Source organism: Natrix helvetica, assembly GCF_964273705.1.
Source record: "Natrix helvetica genome assembly, chromosome: 5".
NCBI classification, from domain to species: Eukaryota; Metazoa; Chordata; class Lepidosauria; order Squamata; family Natricidae; genus Natrix; species Natrix helvetica.
Genome location: NC_138551.1, coordinates 63,746,324 through 63,768,253, shown reverse-complemented (window position 1 = coordinate 63,768,253; position 21,930 = coordinate 63,746,324). Strand labels below are relative to the sequence as shown.

Sequence of the window (21,930 nt, the reverse complement as noted above, 5' to 3'; positions counted from 1 at the left end):
AATCTGCCGGTATTGGTTTCAGAAATATTGTCCAGTGTATGATGTTTATAAATCTATTCAACATCTACATGAAACTACCAAGTGAGGTCACTTGCTGGTTGGGGTTCATATTTTTCAATGACAGCTGATAAAGCCATTGAAATTCTGTCCCAGGTCCTGAAAGCTGCATAGGCCTGGATGGTTTCTTTTTCTGGGTATATTTATGATCTACAAAGTCTATATGGCATATGGTCTCATTTAAGAGGCTGCCTAGCTCTTGGGCTGTCTGCCTGCTCAATAAGCACATCTATATACTACTAAAACTCATGTTATTTAACTGGGCAAAATGTTGCATCGTAGGGAAACAATTTTTAAATTAAGATATCTCATATGGGCTAATTTATAGAATTTGTCCAAAAGGGAGATTTCTGGTGCTCCCTGAGGAAGCTACCAGGAAGTCAGAAATTGCTCCTGATCCGACTGCTATTTTGTTGACTCTTTCTCTGTTGAAGTAAGGAAACATCTGAAATAATGTCCAAGCAGGGCACATTTGCCTAGTATCAACTAAAAGTACATATACAAAGAACTGTGTATAGATATTCAGACAGAATTGTTCATCTTTATGGTGTAAGGCAGGGGTCTCCAAACTTGGCAACTTTAAGACTTGTGGATTTGAACTCCCAGAATTCTCCAGCCAGCATATTCCACAAGTCTTAAAGTTGCCAAGTTTGAAGACCTCTGGTTTAAGGCAATGGGCCATTATCACAAAGCAAATATACCCATAAAAGAAGTTTTTGTTTAAACAGTATGGGTTAATCAGTATGGCTGAAATATTTAAATTAATAAAGCACTGTTTCACGAAATACTTTGTTAAATCTTGAGTTATATTTCTTATTTCATGGAAGACAAATGTAATATTTTCTTTGGTATGATCAATGTTTTTAACAGAATAGGTACATGAATCGGACTGCATTAATGACTTGAATATAAATTCATAAAATTGCTAAGAAAATGGATGATGTCTTGGTCAAAGTTGTCTTAGAATGCACAACTGGCCATCTACTTCTGTTTCACCAAAGACATTTCTCAATTTGGTGAAAATCAACTAAATTGCAAGTGCAAAAGGGACACCAAATGTCAACTCAGGAATTTATCATTTACGTTTGTTGAGAAACTAATCGTAAAACCAGTTACCAGTTACTTCAAAACCCAGACAAATTCAGCAGATTCAATATAGTAATATTTCACTGTAAAATATTCACCTTTATACATGACGTCCTGATACTAGAAGATATAGCGTATAAAATAGTCCTTTTTCATCTCTGGTATATATGCTTGCAATGTGTAAATTTAATCCAGAAACTAGACAAATTGGGCATTGTTCAGATACAAGGAATAACAAGGAAATCAATTCTCATCTACTTTGGTGTTCAATAATGTTTTACATTTAAAATCTAGTTACCATATTTTTCGGAGTATAAGACGCACCAAGATTTTGAAGAGGCAAATTTGAAAAAAAAGTTTTTGTACTCTGCAGACCTCCCCAAAACAGCCCGTTTTTCACAAAATAGGCTCGTTTTTTTTTTAAAGGGCATGAATAGCCTTTAGGAGGCTTGTAGAGTGTTCCTGGGGGCGGGGGGGGGGGGGAAATTGAGCAAAGAAACAGCCCGTTTTTCGCTCATTTCTGCTCTCCCCAGCCCCCAGGAGCACTGCATAGCCATTTTGGTGAAGGGGCGGGGTTTCGGGAGGCAAAAAAATGCTGTATTCAGTGTATAAGATGCACCCAGATTTTTAGCCTCTTTTTTGAGGGAGAAAGGTGCATCTTATACTCCGAAAAATACGGTACTTATTCTACTTATATCTTTTAAATAAAATTTTGGTTATAAACATAAAAGGCACCTCTTTATAAAGTCTCTACCACATCTCACCAGTTCTTTCATCCACTATGTGCAAGTAAACTACAGCTCTCATTTTCTTTATTCACATTTCACTGATAGCTGAAACTTGATTTTGAGCCTCTATTTCTTCACTGGTTCAGAGACTGTCTCTATCTATCAACAATCCTTTGGAAATACCAACATAATTCACTAGGCAATAACTTTTCTTATATCACACCACGATCAATGGTTTGGACACTATTAATATTTAATGATAAACTCTCTTTCTGTAGAGAAAAGCTTTAGTTTAAACCTTTTATCTTTATTACCAAATAACAATGGTGTCTATTTTCATTGTAACAAAGTTTTAAATATTTGAACACAGTGATCATGTAGATACCAAAACAAAATTAGATGAAACAGTGGCAGACCTAATTCTAACCCAAACCTATATGTTTTAAAGCAAACATCTCATTCCTGTTAAAAAAAAGGATACTTTCAAATTAAAAAGGACTATATTATTGAGATATACAGAATAGGATTTATAGAAAAGTATTAGAAATGTATCCTTCCTTTCCATAGTTATATCAATAGGGATGTTAAAATATATGATTTATCATGCCTCCAGATGGCGATTGCTAGATCAACTAATTAAAAAACAGCATATCACTCCTTCTTACTTTTTAAATGTATTTTATGTATTGTAAAAAGGACAGGAAAATTTCAAACAGAGCCGTGTACAAAGTACTATAACTGAAATAATAAAGCTATACTGTACACAAGCAAAAAAATCAACAACTCAAAATGAAACAACAAAAGGATATAGGAGCTTCCTATGGCTTGAAAGTAGCAATAAGATTTAAGATAAAAGGTATGAAAAAGTCATTAATGGGTTACTATAGCTATATGCGGTTTAAATATAATCTCTATCTCGCTAGCTTCACTTTGATGTTCAAAGCATGTACAATATATGTTCAAAATATCAGATTTTTTTCTTTTTAGGTTATGAATAGAACAATGGGAAGCACATTAGAGGAAATGGTAAACCAGGAATTAAACATAAGCAAGTTTCCCCAAAGAGCTCTTGAATATAATACAGATTAGCCTTCCTTAACCTTATACCCTTCAGAAGTATCCCATTTTACCTAGTTCGAACGAAGCTAGTTGCTGAAGGTTTTTCTTTCTTTTTCTTTTTCTTTTAAATTTTTTAAATTGGTTTTCTATTAAATATATTTCTTAGTGCTTAATAAATATTGTGTTGTATGGGTAATTATTGCTTAATCATTATAAATGTACATTCTTAATCTCTTTTTTCCAGCCACTGCTAAAATAGATTCCATGTTAATCTTGATTCTCAAAGACCCAATATTTTAAAATGGCATGATAATTCAATTCCTTAAAAAATTGCGATTTTGACTGACAGTCTATTTTTTAAAAAATTGACAATTAAAACCCACTCTTACATAATATCTTTAGTATCAAATGCCAAGATTGTTGGCATTTCCCATGAATCTATTTCCAGGAAAAAATATTTCCTTTTTCAGACACAAGTTTACACTTGGGAACCTATAATTAACTTATTTAGTGATGAACAAGATAAAATAGTGATGAACATGTATAAAATAAGATGATTTCCACTGAAGAACATCATGGTTTTTTTATTTCACGGCATGAAACAAGATATGTCCGGATACGTCATGCATTATGCCCAATTGTGCCTAATATATGTATCGTGAGAAAGAAGCATGCATTATCTATGCTTAAGTACAGGTAGTCCTCAGCTTAGGACCACAATTGAGCCAAAATTTATCTTGCTAAGTGAGATAGTTGTTGTGAATTTTGCCCCACTTTATAACCTTTCTTGTCAAAGTTGTTAAGTGTATCACTGTAATTGTTAATTTAGAAATATGATTGTTAAACGAATCTGGCTTCCCTATTGACTTTTGTGAGAAGGTCACAAAAGGTGATCACATGACCCTGGGACACTGCAACGGTCATAAATATGAGTTAGTTGCCAATCATCTGAATTTTAATCACATGACCCTGGGGATGCTGCAATGGTTGTAAATGTGGGGAAAAAGTCACAAATCACTTTTTTCAGTTTCACTGTAACTTCAGTTACTAAATGAATTGTTATAAGTCAAGGATTACCTGTATATAGGTTCTAGAGCAGGAGTGTCAAACTCAAGGCCCCGTGGGATGGATCCGGCCCGCAGGGTGCTTACATCTGGCCTGCAGGGCTGCCCTGGAAACAGCAAAGTACTGGCCCATGGTGCCTCTGCTTATGAAAATGGAGCTTGGGAGGCCGCATGCTCTGTTTTCACTGGCAGAGGGTTGCAGGAGGTCATCGCAGCTGAAAACGGAGCTTGGGAGCCTGTTTTCGCTGGCAGAGCACTCAGGCCACCACAAGAGCACCCAATATGAGTCACATCGAGCTGGCCATGCCCACCCTGGCTCCCTGATGTCAAACTCAACCCCAATGCAGCCCTCGATGAAATTTCTGGACTTACTGATAATTTTTGTTTTGTTTTAGGATCAACACAGCATTCTTATTTCACATTCTACATGCAATGATGCACCTAAAGTCACCTAATTAAAGCAGACTACTTGCACCATAAACCATATACAGCATATACACTGGGAGTCTATTAGATAGGAGCTATTTTTATCCTTTCTCTCCCATACTAATCTAAACTGCACTGTCTCTTGCTACTCTGGTATGTATTCCCGTCTCCTGGGAATCTGAATAACATTCCATCACAGAACTGGAGAAAATCACAAAATACACTATATTGCCAAAAGTATTCGTTCACAACTGATTCTGATTATGTGGATGGGTGAGCGAATACTTTTGGCAATATAATGTACATAGAGCTGCAAACAGAAGTAGAAAAACTATGGCAAAAGAAACCAGGGATGGTACCAATAGTGATAGGTACCTTTGCAATTCCCAAAACATCTGGAACACCATTTGAACATCATTGACACTGACAAAATCACTTCAACTGAATTCAATTGAAAAGGCAGTTTTACTTGGAGCAGCTTAATACCATCACCATCATCTGTCTATCCTAGTTCCTTGGGAAAAATTCAGTAAGTGTATACAGATGCCAAATCCAGTTTAAACATATAGCTGACTATTTGACCCACCCTAATAATAATAATATCCAAACGGCACAACTTCATGCTACTTTTTGTTTATGGATTAAATACCCATCATAAATAATGTTAAATCAGAATTTAGCGACCCTAGTAATTGGAAATGGCTTCATTTAACATTAAGCAATCATGGCAATTTTTTAAAAAAAGTAAATTTCATAAAAGTTGGACACAATGTGCAAACCAAGCCATACTCATCTATACAGAACTTTGAAATTCACATCATGAGACTCAGATCTCCGAAATATCAATTTAAAAAGGGCTCATATGATCAGGCTGAAATAGTTTCCTGCCACCCATTGTTGATACACTTACAATAGATGTATTTCCTTCTTACAATTCTTTCTATCTATGCTCTTTGAATCAACAGTGATTATTAGAACCCAAGGGCACAGGAAAACAAACAAACAACTCTCACAAAGTTAGAAAGAGTTAGTTACACTGTAATAAAAGATAAAGCTGGGATTTAATTATTCAATTGATATAATTCTGTACTTATGGAGTGCTATCTACAGACGACTAAATCAAGCTCTTGGAAAAGATAGTCTACTCATTGCAGTGCAATTTTATATTTCAATGTTCTTCAACATGGACATCCCCAGAGGTATACATCATCTCCCAATTTTCCCAACAATTGGAGTGCTTGTTTGGGAAAATAAGGGTTAAAGTGAACATATCTGAGGGCTTTCCAAGTTGAAGAAAGTCATTAGCAGCATTTTAAATAATAATAAAAGTATCCTGAATAGACACAAAACAGTCTAATATTTATCACTATAAGTGCTTCTTCCAATTCACCTTTAAAGGACATCGCTTAAAATGTTAACAACGAATTGTGATAAGGATCTTCTTTGTATAATATAAATGGTTTGGAAAAGGTTACCCTTTTCACATAGGAAACTTTCCGAGCTCTAAATGTAAAACATATAGCTGGTATGTGATTCTTATTGCTTATTTGGCATACATTCACATTTTTCTTGGAACTCTAGAACATTTTTCAGGACAAGCTTGATCACAATGGCAAACAGTCATTAAATAATAATGTATTTGCTTTTCCTGAGAATGTACAAGAATAAGTGTTATTGGATACTTTTGCCCTACAGAAAAGCCCCACTAGGAATATTGAAATTCTTGCCTATTTGTTCTCATGCACGTAGACAGAATTTTGTTATTATTGCTAGAAATTTAGCTCAAGGAGAAGTATAAAATATAACTTTCTTCATTCAATGGTGCACTTTCACTGGTACATGTTTGTTTTCCTCTGAAACCTAGATTACCTTGCTTTGCAGTACATATATTTCACAGAGGGTAAAATGACGATGTATCCCTTGTACAGAAAACCATAGAAATATCTTAGTCATCAATGCATTTATGCAGGTAGATCTAGGCAAATTTGAAAGACAAGCTGCTTAAATAGGCTGAAAAACTCTACCTTCCTTGCAAAGAAATGAAAGTTAAGCCTCGTTTAGCCTTTATTTAAGCCTCGTTTAGCCTTTATTTATCAAAGTTGCAAAGGCAGTGTAAAAATGCCACAAGGGACTTCATGAACTTGAAAAAACATGTAGAGTCCATTTGCTGGTACATTGCAATATTTCTTACTTTTGGATGATTTATACAGTATAGGTCAGTGGTGGGCAACCTTTTTTTTCAACTGAGCCAAATCTCGCCAAAACCACGATTGAAATTTATTTTGAGAGCCACATTTTTAAAACCGAAAATACATAGGATGGTACACTGTTTTTAGTTTCAATAAACTCTGGCATTTGAAGCACGCAAGTCTTAAAGCTGTCAAGTTACAAGATCCTTGCATCCCTAACCCTTTAGAAAAAAAAACCCAGGGTCTTCAAACCTGACAGCTTGAAAACTTGTGGACTTCAACTCCCAGAATTCCTCCTCCAGTCATGTTGGCTCAGGAACTCTGGCATTGAAGCATGCAAGTCTTAAAGCTGTCAAGTTGCAAGACCCTTGCACCCCTAACCCTTTAGAAAAAAGAAAAAACCCAGGGTCTTCAAACCTGACAGCTTGAAGACTTGTGGACTTCAACTCCCAGAATTCCTCCTCCAGTCATGTTGCGGCGACGTCATCTGCGTGGATCCATCTTCGGCTTTTTTCACAGGGGGCAGGGCTGCTGCTGAAGATGTCGACGACGAGCCCCTGCTGCCACCAGAACAACAGCTGCCTCCTCCTCCTCCTCCAACAGCACCACTACATTTGGAGTGAAGCTGCCAAAGCTCCCGCTGGCGCCCCCCTCCACTCGGAGCACCGCGTTACCCCTGCTGCCTTCTCCACCGCCGCCATGCTTTGGAGAAGCCATGAGGCTTTTTTCCCCTGCTCCTGCCCCCCCCCGCCGCCTTCCTACTGGCTCCCGCGGCCTCATGGCTCCTCAAAAGCACAGCAGAGGAGGAGGGGGCAGGTTAACGCGGGGCCCAACTCAGGTGCTCCGAACGGAGGGGGAGGCGCCACTGCCATAGCGTCGGGTGCTGTTAGAGGAGGAGGAGGTGACAGCAGATATTCCGGTAGCGGCAGGGGCTTTACTTTAGCTGCAGCGCCGGGCGCAAGCAGCTAGGATTGGCCACTCAAAAGGCAACCGACAAAAGCCACTTTCCCAGAGGGGGGGGGCTGTTGGAAGAGGGAAGTTGCCGGGCGCAAGCAGCTAGGATTGGCCACCCACAAAGGACCTCCTCCCCGGGCTTGCTTTCCTGGCGTCAGTCGCCCCGCGCTCACCAAAACAAGTCCAGGGAGGTCCTTTGCGGGCGGCCAGTTCTAGCAGCCGCGCACCTTAGAGGGAACAGTGGGAGGGAGGGGAGCGGGCACCCGGCACACAGAAGAGCCGAATTAAAATGTGTAAAGAGCCGCATGTGGCTCGCGAGCCGCGGCTTGCCGACCACTGGTATAGGTGATACCTTGCTCAGTAGTAGTAACTGTGAAAGGGATCTTGGAGTCCTAGTGGACAACCATTTAAATATGAGCCAGCAGTGTGCAGCAGCTGCCAAAAAAGCCAACACAGTCCTAGGCTGCATCAACAGAGGGATAGAATCAAGATCACGTGAAGTGTTAATACCACTTTATAATGCCTTGGTAAGGCCACACTTGGAATACTGCATTCAGTTCTGGTCGCCACGATGTAAAAAAGATGTGGAGACTCTAGAAAGAGTGCAGAGAAGAGCAACAAAGATGATTAGGGGACTGGAGACTAAAACATATGAAGAACGGTTGCAGGAACTGGGTATGTTTAGCTTAAGAGAAAGAAGGACTAGGGGAGACATGATAGCATTGTTCCAATATCTCAGGGGTTGCCACAAAGAAGAGGGAGTCAAACTATTCTCCAAAGCACCTGAGGGTAGAACAAGAAGCAATGGGTGGAAACTAATCAAGGAGAGAAGCAACTTAGAACTGAGGAGAAACTTCCTGACAGTTAGAACAATTAATCAGTGGAACAGCTTGCCTCCAGAAGTTGTGAATGCCCCAACACTGGAAGTGTTTAAGAAGATGTTGGATAGCTATTTGTCTGAAATGGCATAGGGTTTCCTGCCTAGGCAGGTGGTTGGACTAGAAGACCTCCAAGGTCCCTTCCAACTCTACTATTGTATTGTATTGTATTGTATTTCTCATCTTGTTCTATTCCTCAAATCAATGAATATCAAAAAGGATGGGATTTTCTTGATTATTAAAAGGCCTCATCACCTTGAAGAACTAGGTGGATCTTACCATTGTCAGCATATATCACCTCTTTCTCCATTATTTTTTCTTTAGAATCTCATGATGTCTTAAATAATTGCTCAGCTGTTTCTCTTAGCTCTTTATTTGAGTCAGATTTTCAAAGTCCAGATGCTCTTTAAAGCACTCTTTGTGATCAATCTGATCTCAGTTATAGCTTCTCAATGGGTCTTCATCAATCCATGTGCCTATGCAAATGTCAAAACAAAACAGTTTCTGCTTGCTTTGCTAGTAAACCACGGATAACAAGTTTATATTCTGATGAGAAATAATTATCCCTGGATAAAGAGGGATGGCAGAGATGTAAGATGGCAAAAAGGGAGGTCTTGGAAATACCCAGCAGAATTCTGAGAAGAAGCTTGGAAATGGAGATGATGCTTGAAAGCTAAAATTAATAACATGGACTTACAATACCTCTAATAGCAATTTAGAATGGAGTTTTTATTTTAATTCAAAAGAGAATGGTTAGTGATCCTAGAATGGTTTATGCAACTTTTCACTGCTAAAGGCTCCATCATTGGTTATATCACCAGAGGATGTGCATATGTAGTGCCCAGTCATCAAATATATTGCTGTTGTTTTATTTGATTGATAACTGTATGCCCCTTGTTAGGCTTAATTATTTAAAATCCCTACTTGAAAGTCCAGCCTACTGGGACTTGAATCATAGACTGTCCTCCGTCATCCTGGGCTCTAAGATGTTAGCAAAACTGGTAAGTTTACAGGCAAGGCAGTTCAGCTAAGAATCTGTTATACTGAAAAAATCAGAATATTGTGTAAAGACAAAGAACATTGATTATTTGTATTCAGCATGTATTTTATTATTGTATTTTCTTTTATGTACTTAAACTCTTAAAATAGACCTTGTATTTTACCTTTATTGCTAAAGGCTTAATAGTTAGTGAATAGCCCAAAGTCTATTAAGTGTTTAAGGGAAGTATCTGAAGGAAAGTAGTATAGATGAAGAGGACCGGTGGGGAACTTATATTATTTATTGTAGACAAGTCTTGGTAGAGTTGGGTGACAGATGAGAGAAGATCAAAAGTTTTACTTGTCAAAGGGTCTCATCAACTAGATCAAAGCCATCTGACTGAACCAGAGGAAGAGGAAATCTTGTCATTAATATCCATAAACCCTTCCTTAACTGTAGAACTAGGAAGAGTATCAGAGGTAGGATTAGAACAAAGTAAACATATGTCAAAATTATATAAAAATTTGCATCTATTCGTGCTTACATTTAACTAGGGATGAAAGCTGTGGATTCATAAAAATGCTCACTGTACTTTTGAAGCCCTGTCTTATCAGCAAAGGAGGCAAATAGTTTTGCATTGGCATGAACAACAATCAGAAGCTATAAAACACACGATTTAGCTGGAAATGAAACTGCTTTTTCTATTAGTTTCAATAAAATGGAGAAAAAATAATAAAGAATGATGCTTTTGCATTATTTCAATCAAATCCTTTGACTCCTTAAGTATATCCAATAACACAGTTAGTACATTTATTTTGTATTGTTGTTCTCATCTGTTGTTCATTAATACTTGCCTTGTTCAGACTTTCCCAACATTTCATCCTTCCAATGTGATGAGACTATTCTGGTAATTAAAATCCCAACGAACATAGAGAACATCACATTGAAAAGCTCATCTTAACATTTTTCTAATTTCTTTTAAGAAGCATTCTTAAAAGCTATTGTTACCAGTACTGCAGAAATTTAGTCTGAAGCAAATTCTTCTGAATTCTATTAGAAGCCTCTACAAGCTTGCAACTTTGATAATCCATCCACTGCTAAAGGATATTTTTCAGTCTCAATATCATCTGAAAGATCTGGTTTATTTAGAACATGCAAATAAAGGTAGGAATAGAAAATCATGATTTTAAAACATGGTACTTCATAATACAGTAAGTCAATACAGATAATTTCTTTAACCTAAGGCTGGAACTATCAACAAAAACCATGAATATTAAATTCTATCGCTTGCTCACTCTAGCCTGAATGCGTTGAATCATAAAAAAAAAAAAAACACTGAACTGAATACTCTCAGAACAAAACAAACAGGATGATAAAACAAATTGAGTTTATGGTTTTTCTAATCAATTCTCATTAAAATGCTATGCTGGCAATCAATTACAATTCCCGTAATGATGTAATATGTTTTACTGCTTATGTGCAACATTAGGCAAAATGCCAAGAAGAAACTACTGATGTGCTGGTTTTTCAGTGATGCGTTTGCAGGGACATGTTTCCTGCAGTATGCATCACATAAGTAGACTTCTTACCCCTCCTCTCCCCTGCTTTTATTTGCTGATGTGGAAAGAAAGACAACATATCACTTGTCGTACAACTTCCTCTTCTGTTAATCGATGCGTGTTAAATGAATATATTTCTCCGGGATTCAGGTAATGCATAGGACAGTTGCCCTAAGCTGCTAACTTAGTACAATTGGGTGGAAGAAAACATGGTCCCCGGGGAAGGTGTGGCTCAATGAGCTCAATTCCATACCATGACCTTTTCGTGAACAAGAATATAAATGTATAAAGCCGCATACAGCAGCTGCTCTTTTTTTTTTATTTGCACCTGATACCTACGTGAGCGCGTGTTTCATTTCACTGGGGAGGGAATGGGAAGGTTACATGTGAAGTAAAGTTCAACCATCTGATTGAAAATTAGATATTTCAACAGAACGTAGTTCATAGCAGGATTTAATAATTACATGGTTAATGAACTTGGTTAAGACTCTCATTCAAATGAATCAAACGATCACTTCTATATCTAATGAACTACATTACAAAGAACATACATATGCTGGTTGTATCTGTTCTTCAATCTGCTTTGCTAAGAGATTTGATGAGGTTGGAAGTCCTCTGAGATGAACTCAGATTTCAGATAATCTGCAATCTTGTGAAAAACCATTAACCCACTTTCAGATTTTTGGGAAAGTTTGCATGTCTCTTCCCAAAGGTGGGACATACATAAATACATAACCGTGTGTCACAGAAGTGACTACAGCCCCTCACATTTTGTAAATATTTAAGTATATCTTTTCATGTGACAAGCCTGAAGAAATGACACTTGGCTACAATGTAAAGTAGTGAGTATACAGCTTGTATAACAGTGTAAATGTGCTGTCTCCTCAAAATAATGCAACACACAGCCATTAATGTCTAAACTGCTGGCAACAAAAGTGAGTACACCCGTAAGTGATAATGTCCAAGACAAGATATACTTAAATATTTACAACATGTGAGGGGGTGTACTCACTTCTGTGATATACTGTATGTATGTACATACATATGTACGTACGTACATCCATACATCCATCCATACATATAGTACATGCACAAATAATTCCCAAAAGACTCTTTCTTAAAATTATATATTATATTGTGGGCATATTCCCACTAAATAAAGAAATTTAGCTTGCCAACTTATTACTTTTAATATACATAGCAGAATATTAGCACAAATATACGCAGTATTTTTATTAATATATTAAAAGGACATATTTTGTTTTTAAAAAGAAATCTTGGTTTAGTTTCAGAATGTTGCTAAATAATACAGTCTCCATATTACAGCAACTGAGTATTATAAAATCAATACCAAACAACAATATTTGTGCATTCAAATTAGGTATCATAAATTATGTATGTAATCTATGGACTACAAATGAGATACGCCCCATGACCTTCAGCTGTTTTTTTTATTCTTATTGTTAAAAGGAAATAGTATTGTGAATGTGTCAGTACGCTGTAGCATCTCCCAATTTTGGGATGTTAAACAGTAGTATGTTGCCCTGAAAAACAGTCTTCAGAATAGAGAACATGGTTGAAACAGAACAATGTAAAACTGGGTTTAGGGTGGGCTCATGGCATTCTGCCAAAATAAGCCCAAACTGACTAGTATTGTATTTTTATAATGCTATGTGGAGGAACAGCTGGCAATCTAATCTACCCATTATCTCACTAAAAAGCATGATGTGAAACCTTGATTAACTAGAGTCACAAAGGGAAGTGGAAGGGTTAGTGTTCACGGGTCATTTGTTGACGTCAATGGCATATGGGTTTGTAATCTAGGACGAGTATTATAGTAAAGAGCATGAATTAGTGAATGAAATCTTTTTTAAAAAATAGATATGGTGTGCACCAGAGAAAGGGAAAGGATGGAATAAATCTGAATGAATATGTCTGATCTTGTCGAGTTGACTTGGTGAATAAATTCATGGAAGTTTAAAATTGAATGAAAAGAATAAAATGTCTGTCAAAAAGTATTAGTAGTAATTGTGGGTGCTCATCGAGTATTCCTAGCTCATAGGTTAATCATAGCTGTGTGTTACTGTAACTGTATGTGGAATGGTGCTAATGAAAGAAATAGGGATGTGTCAGACCTGTCACAGCTTGGGTATTTAGGAAAGAACTTTGTTTGTAGCAAAAGCCTATACTTTTACTAAAGCCAAATGGTTACAGTGTAAGCAAAGCCAGATCTGAATATTCTCGCATAAACCCAGTGCTTTCCCCTTCTCCTGGGCCCTCCCAGTGGCGTAGCGTGGGGGGTGCAGGGGGTGCCGGCCGCACCGGGTGCAACATCTGGGGGGGGCGCCCTGACTCGCCCCGCGCCGCCCTTTGCCGGACTGTGGCCGCCTCTTTCCGCGCCCGGCTTGGCCCGCGAACTAAGCTCCCTGGCCCCGGCCCGCCCCGGCCCCTCCTGCGCACCGCCTACCTCCCAGCGGAGCCGCCAAGACCCGCCGCGCCGCCCCCGTGGGAGCTGAAGGAGAGCGGCGCTGCGCTCCGTCTGCCCGCGGCTGCAACGCCACCGCGTCCTCCCGCTCGGCCTGGAGCGCCCCGGGGAGCCGGCGCCTTCCCGAAGCCCCCGGTGCGCCTCCCACCCCCGCGGCACCTGCTTCCCTTCAGTCGAGCCTTTTCCCGCTGCCCTGTCGAGCTCCTCCTCAGGTGGAAGGCAGGAGGCCAGCATGGAGAGCCTCACTTGACTGATGCGGAGCAAGGGGCAGCTGCAGTCGGGCCGCCCTCAGGTTAGGGGGCGCAAATTACTTGCCCCGGGTGCTGACAACCCACACTACGCCACTGGGCCCTCCCCTTGGTTCTTCTGTAAAGAAGCTTGGTTCTTCTGTAAAGAAGAACCAAATTAGGTGTTTTGGTTACTGTCCTAAAGTTTGGCTCCTTTTGGTTGGTGTTTGCATTCCGTTCTTATGCTTATATCCTTGGATTTGCCAGGCTCTGTTCCGGGAAAGCACCTCTGGTGCTTCTCACCCTGTCATCCCTCCTCTCTTACTCCTCTCTTCCTCCTTCTGATAGGAGCTGACAGGATGAGTTTTGGGGAATGAATGCAATGTGGAAATGGATATTATTCTTTTATCTGACATGGATAGATAGCTTGATGGAAATGAGATGAAAGGATACAGAAACAGTGATTAGGGTTTTCAGAGACACAAAGATTGCTGAATATTTATTTAGAAGTTTGTTCAAATGCATGTTTTAAATGTAAGATTGTTCATGTCTCTATCAGCATTTTTGACTTACTGTTTGTAATCAAACGTTGAGAAAATTGTTGAAGAATATTAGAGACTATGAATGTGAGACAGATACTATTTGGTAGTGTCAAAAATGGATTATGGAAAAATAGACATAAAAAGGAAAAAAAGAAAAGAAAAAGAGCAGATAAAGAATGACGAGAGGAAAGGAACATATGCATCCTATCTGAAAAAAATATTAGAAGATACTATTATCTCCCTATAAGATGAACAAAATATAGAAAGATGATGTGAAAACTGTTCGGAATAAAGTGGAAAGAATTACGTTATAGAGTGCAACAAAAATATGTGGGTTATGCTAATGGCATATTCTTGGGTCAAAAAAAATGCTTCCAAGAATGTGGATGAATTATAGTATTTACTGTGTTTAGACATAAAAAATTAACTGTAAATCTTCAAGAGCTTAATGGAAAATAAATATTAAAATAATTGTTGTTTCAAAATTTATATACATTCTTACAGGATTCGTATAATAATTTATGTAAACACAACAGATGCTGAGAAAATGTTTAAAGGATCGTCAGAAGTATTTGGAATATATTGGAGGGAAATTAAATTTTCAAGTAATTCATTAGAATCAGATTTTATAGAACAATTCCGTTAAGATTTTAGCAAATCACTTTTAGACATTCATGGACAAATTATTATTTTATACAAATTTATTATTAATCAGTTTTCCAAACTATCTGAAAAGAAGTTAATTACCTAAGACCATTAAAGTATTTCTTTACTTCATTTTTGATGGACTGTTTAAAAAATGAAAATAACTTTTTAAAACTAAATAAAAAGGACTAAATAAGCAGTTTCCAGAAGATGCAACAGAATTGATATAACGCTGCTGAAATAATTTAGGATAGAACTGTAGTAAGTTAATTATAGAATAATTAAAGTGTTTGTATAGAAATGACAGTGATATAACAAAAATTGAAACAAAAATTAATGCGACGGTTGCTAATGTTCAAGACTGCACAATAAAAATCAAGAAAAAAAATTCAAAATTGAGAGAATGTTGAAAAATGATATGGCTTGCAAATACTGGTAGTAATGAAGATGTTGAGTAAATGAGATTAAGTCAAGAGTGATTAAAAAGTGAATAAAAATATAAAATAATAACAATAAAAAGTGAACAAAAGTACAAATTATTTTAATATGGTTTTGTAACAGAGAAAATGAATGTAGATCATCAATTTTCAAAACAAATGTTATATATGAAGGAAGAGTTGATAGAGTAACAATGGAAAGGAAAAATTGAGGAATGATTGGATATAATGGTTAAGATCCTCAAAAAGTCAGATGAGAATTTTAAGAACAAAGGCAGAGTATTAATTTTTGTTTAGATACTTTGAAGAAAGGATGGCATCAAAACAGAAAAACATATGGAGATGTATACCAAATAGTCTTCCAGTAAACCATAGTTTTTCTTAACTATATTTATTTACTTCATAAATTTGTCCACCATTCAGTCAATAGATTCTAGGCAGCTTACACTAAGAAAGTCATTAGAAACATCATATTTTCTCAAACCTAATATATCATGCCCCAAAAGATGCCTCTAATTTAATGGCATCTTTCACTTGAAGACTTACTAAAAGAGACAAATTTTCACTTCTTACAATTTTTCTCTTTTTATAACACTACTTTCTCCAACGGCATGATGTATATTTGCACGCAAAAAAGAAAATCCACGGTGATTTTATATCAAAATGCAAACCATCTGCTTAATCTGAACAGATACAGGGTGGAAACCATTTTTTCCTTCAAGTTTTGTAGGAAAAGGAAGACAGTGTATTTGTGAAATTATAAAAATGCACCTTCAATTTCAGCCACTTGGCTTGTTAATTTATAGCATAAGCTGATTAGTGTATTCATTACACTAAACAAAATATGTTGTTGCCATGCCATACATCACTTATAAAATAGCAATATTCTAAAAAAGGCTCACATTGAGCTGGAATTTTCTTCTGCCCAATGGAATCAACATACCTCTTGGTTTCAGGAATGGGTTTTCCAGTCTCTTGGTCAGATTGCTTTATCTCAATAGGGAATTCAGGAGCCAATGATCCTAAGCCAGGAAGAGATGCAATTGTGCTATCTGTCTGCTGGCTATCACAAAGCTGGGAAGTACTGCAAAATAATGGACAGTTATTAAAAAAAACTAGTATTAGTAAAGCACAAGAACTGCACATATGTTTTAAACTGTATTCAGAGACTATATTAACTGCACATTTATCTCATGCTTGGCTCCTAGCGGGAAATCTAGTCTTCTACAGCCCACTTGAAATTAAACAGATGTAAACTTGACCTAGAAATTTCAGAAGAGCTCAATGTATGAGATCATTTTTAAAAACCAAACTAGGAATCCAACTGTTTGACAACTGCACTCTAAATTTCTATTTCATTGTTGGAGTAAATCGAATCCATTTACAATAAAGCACAATTATAAAGTACACATGCACATTAATGCTCATAATTAGCAACACACATACCCACACAAATATTCAGCATTACTAAGATGTGCAAAATAAACAGAATGTTGAAACAGCAGAAATCCAACACCAAAATATTATGCCAATACATTTTGGAAAGATGTTGAAATGCAAGAAGGTAGGGCTTTACTGAATCTCACCAAGAAAAAAATAAGGGCAGTGTCAGTGGTACCTGCCAATCAAATACCCATTATGGATCTGTAAGAAAACACATTATCTAAAAGTGGTCTTCAATCCTGGCAGAATCAAATGAAAAAAAAAACCCTAGCTATTGGATATGGCTTTTTCTGATCATTTAAAAACCAGTGCTAGAGTATTACACTGAGCCCAGAAAGAAACTGATGACCGAAGGAGATAGCGCAGTAATATCTACATCGTTCTAACCATTCTTGTCTTAAGCATCTGGTGACTGCATATTGTATCAATTAGAGCAGGGGTGTCCAAACTTGGGAACTTTAAGACTTGTGGACTTCAACTCCCAGAATTCCCCAGCCAGCTGGCTGGGGAATTCTGGGAGTTGAAGTCCACAAGTCTTAAAGTTCCTAAGTTTGGACACCCCTTATTTAGAGGATCTGAGGAATCATTAAAGTTGCACAGCATTCCATTCATGATATTATTAATGTAACATTAATGAAACCTCATTGAATCTTCATCAAATAGTTGAGACAGGCAAAGGTTATACAGGATGTTTCTAATGCCAATTGGACACGCAAAGGCATCATAACGGGATCTCTTCTAACTGCATATTTCTTTATTCAATTGAGGTGTTTCATCATCTAAGGGTTCCTGTATACCACAATAACATGTGCTTTTTCCATGCATTGTGCCAGTTTGTCGACCATCGTCCAGACCACGATAGAATTCACACACAGTGTAAAAACATGGGCAGGACAACCTTTTAATGATACTTAATTTTGAGGACTTTCTCAAGGACTAAATGACTACAGCAGACAGAAACAGTCTAATACACATACACTATATTGCCAAAAGTATTCGCTCACAACTGAATCTGATTATTTGGATGGGTGAGCAAATACTTTTTGGCAATATAGTGTATGTGGAACCTGGCTTTTTAAGAGTTTTCCTCTGAAAAGTTTGCCAACTTCCACAATATTTCCAAAAAGTGAACTCTAGCAATGTTTAGCAATGTTTTTCATTATCTGAATTCTAGTTTCTAGCACTGTCCTCAACTTTTCAGTATACCAAGAATTTTAATTAGTTCTATGTATTTGGAGAGTGTGGTCTTTGGCAGTAATAATACTGATCACCTTAGGACAAGTCATTTTGGAGTGACTGCCAGAAATATCAATAGGAATAATCTCAGCCATCAACTGACATTAGGAGGCAAAATTGTGAACAGGAGGACAATAATTCGATGAGCCTTCTACACTTGCAAATATTAGAAACTTTAAGCAATCCAAAACAAAGGTAGCGTCTTTTCCACCAAAAATATTGAGTTATTAGAGGGATGTTACATAAAAGATCATATGTAGATACTGATGCGTGAAATATTGATTTAAATTGTTTGATTTCAGATCTATTTTTAGGAAATTTGATCAGATTACAGTGTATTGGTTAAGTAGGAGTGCTATATTAATAATTGTCTTTAACCAAGCTTGTATATGCAGCATTCAGTTCTGAAATATGAAAATGATACAATAATCACTAAGCATGTGAATGAACAGAGGAAAATATGTTTGTTATAAGAGTGCCCTCTATTGATCAGAGATAAAATAACACCTTAAAAATACAGTAACCCCTCTCTGAGGATGATAGGTGGTTCAGAAATTTGAAAAATAAAATAAAAGACATTGACCACTGGGATACTTACAAAAAGCTGAACAGTGGGGTGGGGATGGGATGAATGAATACACAAACCATCATTCATAATTCCCCACTGCATTAAAGCAAGCACTCTTGAGTGGAAATATGCTAATTAGCATATTAACGCTGCAAAAGCTATTAGAATGTAGCAGTAAAAAAAGAACTGTAATAATTTAAAGACTAAATATAGAGTTTTCAGGATATGCTTAGGCAAACTTCTCTCTACTTTTAATTATAAATTAGTTAAGAATTTGAACAAATAATAGAGGTAGCAAAAGAACTTGGTTTATCAGTATAAAAGGTTATGCTCTGGAATAAATATATACCATGTTTCCCCGAAAATGAGACAGGGTCTTATTTTCTTTTGCCCCACGAAATATGGCCTTGGGCTTATTATAGGGGAGGGCTTATTATTTCTGGGGAAGGTGAGAAGCAAGGCGCGCCTTTTACCTTTCCAGCTCCGTCGCGTTCCTCGCCATTGTGCTCAGGGAAGCAGCTGGTAAAAAAAAAAACTTTTCGTGCGTTCAAACATCTTGAAATCGCGAGAAGCTTTTTTTTTTACCATTGTATTTGAATACAATGGCAAGGAACGTGACAGAGCTGTCAGTCTCTGGTAGCGCTAGGACACGCATCTCGCTTCTCCCCCCCACTCCATCGCAAGGAACGCGATGAAGCTGGAAAGGTAAGAGGTGCGCCTCACAGCCCAACACCGCCCACCTCATCCCAATGGTAAAGGCAGCCTGCCTGGTTCCCTTCCCTGCCGTCCCTTTAGTGAGGGGTGGGAGGGGTGGGGGGAGAAGCGAGACACATGTCCTAGCGCTACCAGAAACTGACAGCTCCGTCGCGTTCCTCGCCCTTTTGCTCATTGTAAAAAAAATCTCACGAGTTGAATTCATGAGGTTTTTTTACAAGGGGCTTCAATCGGCGAAAGGACGAGGAACGTGACGGAGCTGGAAAGGTAGGAGGTGCGCCTCGCTTCTCCCCCCCCACCTGCCACCCCTCGTTAAAGGGACGGCGAGGAAGGGAACCAGGCAGGCTGCCTTTACCATTGGGGCAAAGTGGGTGGTGTTGGGCCGCGAGGCGCGCCTCTTACCTTTCCAGCTTCGTCGCGTTCCTCGCCATTGTATTCAGGGAAGCCCCTGGTAAAAAAAAACCTTCTCGCGATTTCAAGATGTTTGATTGAACTCTCAAGAAGTTTTTTTTTTCACCAGCCGCTTCCCTGAGCACAATGGCGAGGAACGCGAGGAAGGGAGCCAGGCAGGCTGCCTTTGCCATTGGTGCTTTTTTGCGCGAGAAGGAACAGGCGGGAGGGGGTGATCACATTGCTGGCCTGCTGCTGTTTTTGCGGCAAGCCCTCTTTTTGCCCCGCAAGCTGTACCGGTAGGTGGTACAGTGTTAATGGTGGGGACCGGTTGCGCATGCGCTTAAATATTTGGGGGTGGGCTTATTTTCAGGGGAGGGCTTATTATGGCGCATGCTCTGAAAAGCCCGATTGGGCTTATTAGCAGGGCATGTCTTATTTTTGGGGAAACACGGTCCTTCATAATTTTCATAGAATTTACATCAATACCGAGCATTACATATAATAAGCACATTATATATTGGAATCCATGACTTTTTTTATCCTCTATTAATTCAACCATCTTATACCATTTAAAGGTAAAGTTTCCCCTCGCACATATGTGCTAGTCGTTCCAGACTCTAGGGGGCGGTGCTCATCTCTGTTTCAAAGCCAGAGAGACAGCGCTGTCTGAAGAGATCTCCGTGGTCATGTGGCTGGAACGACTAAACACTGAAGGCACACGTAACGCTGCTACCTTCTCACCAAAGGTGATTCCTATTTTTCTACTTGCATTTTTTACGTGCTTTCAAACTGCTAGGTTGGCAGAAGCTGGGACAAATAACAGGAGCTCACTCCATTATGCGGCGCTAGGGAATACCATGTATGCCTATGCAAATTCTCTAAATCAATTATTATTAACCTCATCAACTTAAGATGTGTGGACAGGCATGCTGGCTGCAGAATTCTAGGAGCTGAAGTCGACACATCATAAAATTGCCATGGTTAGACACATTTCCTACATTACTCCATGAGTAAATAAGCAGTCTTTTACTAATATTTAGTTTCAGTATACTGAAACTTAGATCTGTAACTGTATATTCAGAGCCTTCTTTACAATGGAAGATCACAGAAACCACTTGGCAAGTTGTGTTATTGCAGCAACACAGAAGACTTACATATGCAAGAACATTTGATTCCTAAAAATAAATCACAACAATCAAGCTCTATTTATAGGTCTGCCCCAGGATTTAAAGCTAAGTTTCTCCTATCTTTCCAAGATCAGAATAAATTGGAACATTCTTTCCATAGCCTTAAAACTCGGGAACATCTGTTCGCTATTGCATTTAAGTTCTATCCGTCCTAAGAACATTTAGATCATTAACAAACAATGATAAAACATTTTGCACAAAATAACCAGATAAAAAGTCCTGTATCTTAGTCTTAATCTACTGAATTAGCCACAGTGGTTTGGATTCATATAACATGCTAAATTAAGAGGGCAATGAATGAAAACACATAAAGCTCCAAGAAAAAGTCAAACAAGCCACAGTTTGGATTAATCCAATGCATAAATCAGATCTATATGTTTAAAACACAGAGAATGTTCTAGAGCCGTGATGGCGAACTTATGGCACGCGTGCCACGTGGCACGCGGAGCCATTTGTCAGGGCATGCGCGCGCTGGCCAGCTGACTTCACCTTTTTAAAAGCTATTTTTCGCCTTCCCCAGGCTCCAAAGGCTTTATAGGAGCCTGGGGAGGGCGAAAAGAGCCTCCCCCCCCCCCCCGGAGGCTTCAGGGACCGTCCCTGAAGCGTTCGGAACGCTTAAAACCACCATCCGAGCAAACCAGGTTGCTCGGAGGGTCGTTTTAAGTGTTCCGAACGCTTCAGGGACCGTCCGAGGCTTCCCTGATGCCTTCGGAGCGCTTAAAACGACCCTCCGAGCAACCCGGAAGTCACTTCTGGTTTGCTCGGAGGGTGGTTTTAAGCGCTCCAAAGGCTTCAGGGACCGTCCGAGGCTTCCCTGATGCCTTTGGAGTGCTTGAAACGACCCTCCTAGCAACCCAGAAGTCACTGTTCTAGAGCCCCTGGACTCTAGAACAGTGATGGCGAACCTTTTTTGGCTCGCATGCCACAAGTGGGGGGAGCGCAGGGGGGTCGAGTGCAGGCGTGCTGCACCCATAATGCAATGCGCGACCCCCCAGTACGCATGCACGCACAACGCGCGACCCCCCCCCCATTTTTACATGTTTTGTTGCCCTCCCCAGGCTCCAGGGGCTTTAT

At 38.7% G+C, this 21,930-nt stretch overlaps 1 protein-coding gene across 1 annotated transcript in view; it reads right to left on the bottom strand.

The window, feature by feature from the left end:
- Nucleotides 1–21,930, bottom strand: part of TACC2 (transforming acidic coiled-coil containing protein 2) — a 181,744-nt gene that overhangs the window by 81,203 nt on the left and 78,611 nt on the right. Inside the window, exon 7 of the mRNA XM_081955664.1 lies at nt 16,259–16,399. Coding sequence (XP_081811790.1) covers nt 16,259–16,399 — 141 coding nt within the window. The remainder of the gene's footprint in view (nt 1–16,258; nt 16,400–21,930) is intronic.